General features: G+C 39.0%; 1 protein-coding gene across 1 annotated transcript; it reads left to right on the top strand.

Annotated features, from left to right (window-relative positions):
- Nucleotides 1-827: 827 nt before the first annotated feature.
- Nucleotides 828-6,204, top strand: LOC105307179 (5-hydroxytryptamine receptor 3C-like). The gene is made up of 9 exons (XM_011382548.1): nucleotides 828-894; nucleotides 2,169-2,335; nucleotides 2,734-2,778; nucleotides 3,260-3,369; nucleotides 3,644-3,813; nucleotides 4,613-4,773; nucleotides 5,241-5,445; nucleotides 5,631-5,846; nucleotides 5,975-6,204. The coding sequence occupies exons 1-9, from the start codon at nucleotides 828-830 to the stop codon at nucleotides 6,202-6,204; spliced, it is 1,371 nt and encodes a 456-aa protein (XP_011380850.1).
- Nucleotides 6,205-12,255: the final 6,051 nt, after the last annotated feature.

Genomic DNA, 12,255 nt, shown 5'->3' with positions numbered 1-12,255 from the left:
TTACCCCTATGCAAAAAAAAAAAAAAAAAATTCCCGAGTCTTTCTGGAAATGTAACTAATGTACTACAACAATGCTCCAGTTCATTCATTTGGTCCGATTGTGTTTTTCATAAAAATGTGAAATAAGATAAAATATTAACACATGCCATTAATATTGGTGTTAGCTATTACTAGTTTGTGATAATATATAACATTAATGACAACACAAAAACATTAAAAACAGCTCTGCTAGCTGCTAATTTTATCACTTCTATTATCATGTAATTAATGTATAGAGTAAAAAAAAATATATGGGGTACATCAATTTGGGGTAGAATGAATCAGAAAGGCAGAGAGGCTAGAAAGAGAAAATCTAGTTAGCGGCTGTTGGGAAAATATAAACAATAGATGATGAAGATATGAGTCAAGATTTGTAGTCTGGTATTTGCAATTATCTCTAATGAATACATAACCAACACCCTAAATATTGTCACCTTTCCAAATCTGCAGATTCCCTGGCCTTAGAAGAACATAATTCTTATTTCCCAAGCCCACTCTCTCTCATTAAGGCAAGTTATTTTGCTATTGATCACAACACAGAGCTGCCAAAGCAGGCATTTCTCCCTTAATCTTGGCCCAACTTCCTTGCTGCCTGGAGTCCGGAAGGCATTCCTGGACAGGGGCAAAGCAGGACACTCTGCTGTGACCACTCTGGCCACAGCCTCTCACCAGGGAGTAGTCACCTGAGCAGTATTCAAAACCAGGAATCAAGGTGTGGTCTGAGCTCTTTTAAGCTAAGGGTTTGGGGGCTCCTGGTGAGTCCCCAGAGAAGAATCCAGAAGAGGAAGATGAAAGGGGGGTGCTCCACTAGGAGGGGACTCTCACTCTGCCTCACTGTCAGCCTTCTGCTTCAAGGTAAGGTGGGCAAGAACAGGGAAGACCAGAGTGTGGTTCTGAAGGACATCTAGAAACTTCCCTCTAGCACTTGAAGGACTTTCAGAATTAATAAGTTAAATATTTCTTCTATAATGTCTGGGTCTTGATTTCCTTTTGGTGACAGGCAGAAAGACATTCCGCTGGTCAGGACAAACAACCTTCCTCTATTCCTAACTGCATAGGAATTTACCAAACTGTCCCATTTCACCACCTCTCCAAATTCCACCTTTTTACTGACCTCCAATGCCCCTTTCCACTCTATCTCTTTTTCCTTTGATATGATATCTATGAGAAGAATAGCCACTAATTTTAAACATGGTCTAAAAAAGTAAGTAAAAACACCAAAGGAGGGTGGGGATCAGTCTGAGATAGAAGGAAGTGGAGACTTTGCTTCCACGAGGAAGTATTTGTTTCCAGTCCAGGCACATACCTTAAATATTATGGAAAGAGATGGAGATGGAGAAGGTTAGGCAGAGAAAAAGATCACACAAAGATGGAAGTGGGCAAAGATTCTGCTCAGGTACTGCCCAGATCGCTCCCTGGTCACAGCTAAGAGACCATACCACATAGGCATCACTATGTGATTGGCGTATGATATATGCTCAGTGGTATTGTCTAATGATCCCAATGCTGGAAATAAACTCCTAGATAAGAGGTCACTAGATATTTGCCCCTAGATATGGGCAAAATAAATGCATAGCACCAAGGTAAGTACCCATTCAGAATACCTACTACATATTCTTCATACCTACCTAGTAAGTGCAGTGTTTGCTTCTCTTATCTTTTTGATAAATCAGTTCTTACAGAAGTCCCTTAGGAAGGAATGCAGAAGAGAAATACATTAGAGCAGATTTCTAAGTGACCCGGACTACAAGTTTTAGGGCAGTGCTCAGCAGTGCTACTAGGAGAGCCCAAGAGGCTTGCAATGGGTATACCAAAAGGCACCTTGAAGTGGCTGCCATTGCACCAAGGCTGAGTTTGCGTAGAGATTTGCGCAGGTTTTGCATGAGGATGAAACAATAGGAATGAGAATAGAGTACTGACTCGGCTCATCACATCGTCTTCTACCATTTGCCTACCAGACTAGCCCATCCTCTCCAGTCCTGGCAGGAAGAGGTTTAGGCCTTGGGGAGTCTTAGTCCAGGAAGGAGGGTTCCCTTGCACCTCCCAGTATGTCTCCTGTTTTCACTCTCTGCAGAGAGGCTCCAGCTCTGGCAATAGAGACCCTCTCTCAAAGTCTCTGCTCTCTTCAGGAAGAAGTGATGCTTTCACCATCAATTGCTCAGGTTTTGACCAGCATGGGGTGGATCCTGCTGCCTTCCAAGCAGTGTTTGACAGAAAGGCCTTCCGTCCAGTCATCAGCTTCAGCATCCCTACACATGTCAACCTCTCCTTCACCCTGTCTGCCATCCTGGAAGTGGTGAGACCTGGTCCCCACTTTCCATGCCTTCTTATAGGGAACAAGAATGTCGACTCAGCATTGTTCTGGTCCAGTGGTAAACAGTGGTACCCTAAATGGATTTCATACAAATAAAGGGTTTTCTTGTGAGATGGGGAGACATAAAGAAAAGGGCTGCAATGATATTTTTTCAGGAAGGATTTATCCTTGAGTTCTGTCCTTTCTGGAAAGAAGTGGTCTGTCTGTCAATGAAAACCTGACTTGTACCTAGATACGAGAGGAGACAAGTAAGGGAAAAACAGGCCAGCATGTAGAACTATGCCTAGATCAATAAATTAGTAAATATTGATAAGAGTATGAGGTGGGAGAGGGCCAAGTCTTTTTGCACTAGTAATCTCGGATGGGAATTTCTTTACCAGGATGCACAGCTCCAGCTTCTGACATCATTCTTGTGGATTAATTTGGTAAGGCATATTCACCTATCCCATTCTCAGTTCCATTTATAAGTTTTATTTGAAGAGTAACTTAAAGGTTTTGCAACCCAAATCTCTGCCCAATGTATAAATCTTTCTGAGACAAATAAATCCATCTAGAACTGGGCTGGCCCTATGGACATGAATCTCCTTGGGCAGTTTAGGAAGGAAGAAATGTTGACCCCCCAAAAATGGCCAACTGGTTGCAGGCCAATCTGTTGGTGTGTTCCTGCATCCAAATGGAATTAGGCTATATTTAAGGTCTCTCTGGGGCGGGGCGGGGTGGGGGAAGGGCATTGAGGGGTACTTTGTTAATGACACGTGGGTAGATAAAGAGGAGGAGATAGGCTGTGGTCATTAGGGACAAAAGTGGAGTTAGAAGATCAGAGTTTACGGAATGGGAAAGGCAGGAGAGGCTGACTGGGCAAGCTAAAGCATCCCTCACCTCTAATTCCCACTGCCCTGCATGCAGATTTGGGACAATCCTTTTATCAGTTGGAACCCAGAAGAATGTGTCAGCATCAATAAACTCACTGTATCAGCTAAAAACCTGTGGCTCCCAGACATCTTCATCATGGAATCGTGTGTATCTGAGCTGGGAAAAGCCCGCATAAAGCCCATCTGCAAAGAACAACCTTGGGTCAGTGCAGGGCACAGGGACACTGAAAGATTCAGACAGGGGCAAGGTTTCAATTAATCAACTCCAACAAAACACTATGAGAAATAGAAGAGAAGAGACAGAGTGATATGAAAGAGCCTAAGAGGAAAGCACAGCAAGAAAAGACCTGGGAAGAAAGGGAGACAAAAGTAAATTAAGGCACCCACAGACCCATCTCTTCCTGTCTCTTACAAGCAGCATGGAAATGAGTCAGGCACCTCCAGATCTCATCGCATATGTCAGCAGTGAAGGTCGAATAAGGTATGATAGGCCAGCACGGGTGACCAGTATTTGTAACCTGGACATCTTCTACTTCCTTTTTGACCAACAGAACTGCACCTTCACCTTCAGTTCCTTCCTCTACACAGGTGAGCAAGACACATTTCGGCAGCTATCTAAGATTTAGGGGGAAATATTTAAGTGGTGTAGGTATTATTAGAGAAGAGTTTAGTGTTTCTTAACTCTGGCTGCCCACTAAAGCTTTTTAAAAGTACTAATAACTATGCATCACCCCAGAGAGTTCAATTTAATTGTTCCAGGTGGGACCCAGGCACTGTTAGTTTTCACATCTCATCAGATGTTGCTAATGTGCAGAGTTAAGAACTACTACTTTAATTCCTCAGTAAAATCTAAAACAAAACAAAAAACAATAAACTACTGTTTTAGGTCTTGGATGACCCTTGCACCAGTTGAGGCCCACCTGACCCTGCAAACCTTCTAACTTTAGTAGCCAACGCACTTAAACCAGTAAATCAATGTAACCGAATGCTACCAGGTGTCATGTGGCAGATTTGGATAAATCGATCATTATAATAGGCATGCATGTAATTACAAAAATGTCGAGCTGTTCAAAACTGATTCCACTAAAACAACACCATACAACTGGGGAATTGAGAAGGAAAATAGGAATGACTCCAAAAGTTCTTGATGCATGTCAAGTCATATCTAAAATTCCCATAACAGCTTAGACTCACTCTTGTTTTCAACCAAAAAGATCATACACATATGAACTGCCAGTCCTGTAGCCCACTTCTGAAAAGCAGGATGCCCTACTTTAAAAGGGAAGAAAGGAAAATTTGTTGAAAAAGCTTAGTGGGGAAGGAATTGAATTTTGTGGGCAGGAGGCTTGAGAGCACTGTGGACTAAGTTGTCTGGCCTCCTTTGCAGTGGACAGCATGGTCCTAGGCATGAACAAGGAAGTATGGGAGATAACAGAAACGTCTCGTCACATCATTCAGACTCAGAGAGAGTGGGAGCTCCTGGGCATTAACAAGGCCACCCCAAAGATGTCGGTGGGCAGCAATGTATATGACCAGATCATGTTCTATGTAAGTCCAGGGGTCACTCCTTGACTTCTGATCCCATTTGCTCTATGGTTTTCCATTTGATCGAAAGCTCTTTGGGATATAAAAAGAAACTCTAGGGGGTTAAGCACCTGCTCCCCACTCCACCCTCTACCATAATGGCCCTAAAGAAGGACCCCTAGGATCTCTGCCCTACATAGAGAAAGAGCAACTTGACTGTCATAAGAATGGAGAGCCACCTATCTGATGGTACAAAGGGCCCTATCTGCCTCTAAACATCTACAGTTGTATTCCCAGGAGGTTGGACACAAATGAAAATTAGAGAATAAATTGGAAGCACTTCTGCATGATTAAATGTGTGTGTTACCTAAAGAGATCATCCCATAGCCAACCTAATAGCACATCGACAAGGATTAGACAGTCAAATATACAGTTGGGCCTCTGGCATCAGTTTATTTGTCACATTCTCCACACTCTCCGCTCCCTACCAGGTGGCCATCAGGCGCAGGCCCAGACTCTACGTCATAAACCTTCTGGTGCCCAGTAGCTTTCTGGTTGCCATTGATGCCCTCAGCTTCTACCTGCCGGCAGAAAGCGAGACTTGTGTCCCATTCAAGATAACCCTTCTTCTGGGCTACAATGTCTTCCTGCTCATGATGAATGACTTACTTCCTTCCAGTGGCACCCCTCTCATCGGTATGGCCTCTCCCACTTTCTGGGGAAGCAAAGGCAGCAGAGGACTGGGAGGGGGACCAGGAGAACCGGCGGTCTCTCTTAAGGAGAAAAGGGATCCTGAGGAAAAATTGATTTGGGGAAGGAAGCTTAAGAAAAGTGTAGAGATGATTCTGCCCTGATTTACTTATAATTCGCTTTACCCTCAGGTGTCTACTTTGCTCTGTGTCTGTCACTGATGGTGCTCAGCCTGCTGGAGACCATCTTCATCACCTACTTGCTGCACCTGGCCACCACCTGGCCCCCACCCATGCCTCGATGGCTCCACTCCCTGCTTCTACACTGTGCCAGCCCAACAAAATGCTGCCCCACTGTGCCCCAGAAAGGAAATACGGGCCCTGGCCTCACTCCTGCCCACCTGCCTGGTAAGGAAGTCAGCTCCACCCACGCTCTCTTTTCTCATGCCTCTGTTTCTCTGCTCCTGCCTCTTCCCTGTTCCCCTCCCTCCCTGGTGACCTTCAAAGTCCATGGCTAGGTTTCTATCTGTCCTTAGGTCTGAAGGAGCCATTGGAGTTGGTGGGGAAGGTGCCAGGTTCCCAAGAGGCAGAGGTAAATGGGTGCCCTGGGCCAACGAGGGCTGGGCAGGGAGATGAGGCTCAGAAGCAGTGCTTGGTCAGCCTGTGGGTGCAGTTCAGCCACGTGATGGACACTCTGGTCTTCCGTCTCTACCTGCTCTTCATGGCTACCTCTATCATCACAGTCATTGTCCTCTGGAACACCTAGGCAGACATCCACATCTACCTCTCCCTGCAAATTGCAGCTTCAGCTTCTCCTTGTCTTAAGTCCAGCCAGACCAAGGCTCCTTTCCTAATCTTAGCCACTTACCCCCAGTGACTACCGCGTCCCCTTCTATGTTCCCAAAACTTCAGTGCAGCCCTACCAAGCAAGTTCATTATAGCCCTAGACAGTTTCCTGACTTCTCATACGCCATGGTCCTCATTCCTGTACACTTTCAATGTCCCTTAGCCACACCTAACTTCAATAAAGGTCCAGGTCAGCCGAATCTCTCCGTGATTGATTGTTCTAATAAATGACTCTCTAAGAAGTACTGGCCCTTCGGTACATTTATGATAGGTCCACAAACACTGGAGTGGAGAGTCCTCTTGCAGAAGCTTTGATACTTCATCTTAAATAGGTGTAATCTGATTTGATTTTAAGTCTTTCAGACACTTTCAGAGTTTTAAAAGAATAAAAAGGTCAAGTTTCATTTGCAAAACATTTCTTTCATCAACCATTTCCATTTCCCTTTTTTTTTAATCTCTCTCATTCTTGAAATTACTCTTTGAAGTAAATATTGTGTCTTTTTTTTTTTTCTGAGAGTTTCCTCTGATTTAACAAAATCAAACGAAGAGGGCTTTCTGAATATACATGCTTGGAAAAGGGCCAGGAAGACAGTTAAGGACTTCAGTTAAAGGGTTCAAGTAAATAAATTCTCAAACAGCCACACGATGGAATGCTTTATAGACATTTAGAGTAAGAATGTAGATCTATATTAATAAACAGATCTATGATAAATAAAGCAGAGGAAACAAGTTAATAAAAAACACTGTGTATACATAATTTTTTAAAAAAAGAAAAGTAGAGTGCTGGATAGAAATGCTGAGAAAAAGATGCCTAGACACCAAAACATGCGCAAACTTTGTCCTGAATGATGGGATTATGAGTGATTGCTATTTTCTTTTAAATCTTTGTTTCCTTAACTATTTTCAAAAACACCATATTTTTTTTTTTTTACTATCAAAAACACCCTTTATCTTAAAAAAAAAAAAAGAGAGAGAGAGCACTCCCTGTTGATAGTACTTCACACCTTCATCAACAGACACATCATCCTGGGGAGGGTTCTAACAGCTCGCTGGAACAAGGCCCTGAGGAGAGACAGGAAGTGATAGCAGAAGTGAGAGAATACCACAGAAAAACATCTGAATTATATTTCAATTAGGTGAATACATTTCAAGGATTTATTTACATTTCTGCCTTCCCTAAGAGAGTGTGCTTTCCTAAGGGTCTGATACACTGTCTCATCCATTTTTATAGCTCAGTGTATAGTATCATGCCTGACATACGGTAGATGCTTGATACAGACTTACTGAATGATTAATGTGTGAAAGAATGCCGGCCAACCAATAATCACTATTTTATTAGCTCTAGGTGTAATCCTTTTATCCCATCCTGGTATGTTTTATTTTATTTTTTCATATATAACATGGAAAATTAGCAGCCCATTTTTGCACGTCAAGGATCTTTGTGTTCTTAGAGACATTAGTTACAGACATTAGTGGTGAAGGCATTTCTACTTCAGATTATCTTATGTTTCCATCTTTCCATTACTTGGAACATATTTCTCACTCAGAAACTTGTCCTTGACTTTTGCTAATAATTTAAAATTTTTAACACATCTTTGAGGAATTTCAAATTTCTTAAGATCACCTTTGCATCATTTTTTCCCTTTCCCATCTCTACATTTATATTTCTCTAGATATTATCTTGCAATTTTTTTCCGCCTTATATAGATGGGACTTCAGGTTTTCTGTGCCAAATTCATTGTAACTGACAATGGCCTTTGCAAAAGAACAACCTGTTCATATGCTAGGGTTGAGGTGAGCCTTGTGATCTAAAATATGTCCTGACAATGAAGCAAAACATCTTAAGCTAGAACTAGCCTAGACATGTTGACAAGAATGTTAAGGGTATTTCATAATTTGGGAGGAGCGCTTCCAGTTTCTGATGTCCTTCTCCCACCAAAAAAAAAAATTATGTATATTATATGTATAGTACATATACACATATATTAGCCCTTTTGATAGTAACCTTATTTCATATTCTTTCATTTTTATTGTAAACCTTCGTTAAGCATGTGCATTGGAAATTTATGGCATCTTCATGAAAACCAAACCATTGACCCTGGATGTACTACTCTCCTCAAATGCTTGATTGTGTTTTTTCTTGGGTTGTCACTTCTAACTCTTTCCTTTCATTAGCAGTATCCAAGGGTATCCTCACAAACTTCTCGCACCTCAGTGTTTGTTTTCTTATTCTTTAAACAATGTCGAGAAAAATTTTTCCCTACTTATTCTTTTGCTACTCCATGTATCTGAGCATTCTTGCTGTATGTTTTGTCTTATCACTGTCTGATTCCTTCCATTTTCTGGAAATTCAGAATATCTACAGACAGCACCATATTTCATACTTATTCCTCTCTTCTTTTATCTCCTTACTTCTCTCTCTGAAAATCAAGCTCATCTGTCTGCTCTTTCAACACCATTTTCTCCTACCTTCCTGTTACTCCTCTTGTATTTTCCCTTATGCTTTCCCTATACCAACATTTTCCACTATTATTTCTCCTTAATCTTTTTACTAGCTCTTTTGAAAATATCCTACCCATATCTGGCATTTAGGACAATTGGTCTACAGCATCATCCTTAATAATTCAGATTCAATACCCCTGATACTGATTATTTTACGTATATAGCATAGTTGTAGAAATTTATACAAAATAAGTAACACTTTTTAAATTGATCATTAGGATGTTCCATAACATGTGTGGCTACCTGTTTCAAGGAACCATTAGAAAGTTGTGGAGCTTCTCACTAAGCAAGTAAGAGGATTTATAAAGGTACAATTTAGCAGATGGACGGTAAACCCAATTAGGAAATAAGTCATTCTTCAAGATTCTTCCCTTCAGGGTAATTCAATAATTCTGCCAAGTTATCCGGAGCCAATGTTCTCCATGCTCAGGTCTCACTTACTCCCTAGCTACCTGTTCCACCTGTTCTAACATGATCTTCACAAGACACCAAAGAAGCAGTACTTCTATCTGCTTGCCTAGTTTCTACTTCTGACAAAAGCTAAGACCACACCTCTTGCCTGTTTCCTCATACTTGCTTCCTTATCAGGGATCTTGAGGTCACAAACTACTTTCTTTTTACTCTTCTTAGCCTTGCATTTGGAGTTCAGCTTTCATGTATTATTTGAGCCAGTCCAAGACATTAGTCACCCAAAGTCATTTATTTCAATATTCAGTAATTCTTAAGCAATATCTTGAATCATTAACTCAAGCTTTTAACGTTCTTTTGGTTTCATTGAATATTCAATTTAATTTATTACTTTTTTAGCCTTTTAACATTTTGCATGCAACACACTGCTGGCATACCAAAACCTTACACAACAAAAAAGGGTTTTCATTTCGTCACTTGATTATTTAAATTAAACTTTTTATTGCAATATAAAATGCATAAAGAAAAGTTTACAAATTATACATGTACCACTCAATGAATTATTAAAATTGACCTCACCTGTATAACCACCACCCAGGTAAAGAAATAGACCAACCCTTGGAAAAATCCTTTATGGGGCCCCTCCCAATCATTACTTCCATTCATTCTCTCCAAACATAACTATTAACCTGACTTCTAGATTAGTCTTTGACTTTTATGTAAATGGAATTACAGTATGTATACTTTTATGTCTGGCTTCTTTTCCTCAATATTATGTTTGTGAGATTGATTCATGTTATATGAATAGTAATAGTTTATTCATATTCATTGTTGTATAGGTTTTCACTTAATTATTTTTAGATTAGTAATTGTAGTCTTATTTATAGAGCTGACTCAAGTTTACATTAGGTTAAAATCATTGCTTCCTTATTGATATTAAAAAAATGTTGACAGATTGTCTTCGATCATGCATTAAGCTAGAGAAATTGATTTTACTTGCTATCTCCTTTTATATTCTCAGATCAATGTATTTGGGTTTCATATTGTAAATCCTGTTTGTAACAAGAAGGGGAATGAGTAAGCAAATAAATATAGACATTCAAAGACCAAAAATGTAGCAATGGAAAAACTGCCAGTTTTTAATTTTTACAATATTAATTACTACACTCAGATTACTAATTTACAGATGAAATATATTCTAAATGTTAATTTATGAAATCATGGGTTTAGAAGTCAGAATGTACTTTCTGTAGGAATGTATTTTAAACAAGTTAGGATATTTTTATGTCTGTCTAACCCACAAGACAGCTGAAATACTATATATATGCAATGAAACAATCAATTAAATATGTTAAAGCAGTTTTTAAAATGCTATGTCAAAACTAGAAATGATACAAGTAATCGATAAAATAAAATAAAAAATTGTGAATTCTACTTCTGTAAAAAAAAAATGTAACTGAAATCTTAATAGGGATTGCATTGAATCTATAGATGGCTTTGGGTAATATGGACATTTTAACAATATTAATTCTTCCAGTTATGAACATGGGATACCTTCATATTTGTCTTCTTCAATTTTTTTCATCAACGTCTTATAGTTTTCAGTGTAGAGATTTTTCACCTATTTCATTAAATGTATCCTATGTATTTTATTGTTTTTAATGCTATTGTGAAAGATCATTTTCTTTATTTCTTTTCCAGATAATTCATTGTTAGTGTATAGAAATGCTACTGGTTTTTATATGTTAATTTTGCATCCTGAAACTTTACTAAATTTGCTGATTAGTTATAACAATTTTTTGGTGGAGTCTTTAGGATTTTCTATATGCAAATTATGTCATCTGAAAATAAAGACAATTTTACTTCTTTCTTTCCAATTCTGATGCCTTTTATTTCTTTTTCTTGCCGGATTTCTCTGGCTAGGACCTCCAGTACTATACTGAATAGGAGTGGTGAGTCAGCACCCTGTCTTATTCCTGATCTTAGAGGAAAAGTTTTCAGCATTTTACCCTTGAGTGTGACGTTAGCCATGGGCTTAATATATTTGGCTTTGAAGTGCGTTCCTTCTATACCAGTTTTTCAAGACTTTTTATCATAAAAGGATGTTGAATTTTGTCAAATGCTTTTTCTGCATCTATTGAGATGATCATCTGATTTTCATTCTTCTTTTGTTAATGTGGCATGTCACAATTACTGATTTGCATATGTCGAATCATCTTTGCATCCCAAGAATAAATTCCACTTCATCATGGTGTACGATCCCTTTAATGTACTGTTGAATTTGGTTTGCTAAAATTTTATTGAGGATTTTTGCATCTATGTTCATCAGAAATATTGGCCTTTAGCTTTCTTGTAATATCTTTGTCTGAGTTTAGTATCAGGGTAATGCTGGCTTTGTAAAAAAAGTTTAGAAGAGTTTTCTCCCTCTTCTATTTATTAGAAGAGTTTGAGAAGGATTGGTATTAATTCTTCCTTAAATGTTTGGTAGAATTCATCAGTGAAGCCATCTGGTCCTGGACTTTTGTGTTGGGAGGTTTTATTTTCTAGAGAGAAAATATTGAGACATAATTGACACATAACGGTGTGTAAGTTTAAGGTGTGTACGGATGTGTTGACTGATAAACTTATAAATTGCAAATGATTATCACTGTAGTATTACCTACCATCTTCATTGTCACAAAGTTATCATTTCTTTTTTGTGGTAAGAACATTTGAGTTTTACACTTTTAGCAGCATTCAAGTATACGATACATTATTATTGGCTATAATTGTGCTGTACATTACATCCCTAAACTTGTTCATCTTATGACTAGAAGTTTGTACCCTTTAAGAAACATCTTTTGGGAAGGTTCTTGATTATTGATTCAAACCCCTTACTAGTAATTGTTCTATTCAGATTTTCTATTTCTTCATGTTTCAGTCTTGGGAGGTTTATATTTTATCCAATCTGTTGTTCATAGTAGTTTTTATGATCCTTATGCAATGTCTCTTCTTTCATTTTTGATTTTATTTATGTATCTTGTCTTTTTCTTCATAGTCTAGTTAAAGATTTTTCAATTTT

The sequence above is a fragment of the Pteropus vampyrus genome, unplaced genomic scaffold (assembly GCF_000151845.1).
Source record: "Pteropus vampyrus isolate Shadow unplaced genomic scaffold, Pvam_2.0 Scaffold14, whole genome shotgun sequence".
Taxonomy (NCBI): Eukaryota; Metazoa; Chordata; class Mammalia; order Chiroptera; family Pteropodidae; genus Pteropus; species Pteropus vampyrus.
This window is presented reverse-complemented; position numbering and strand designations above follow the sequence as displayed.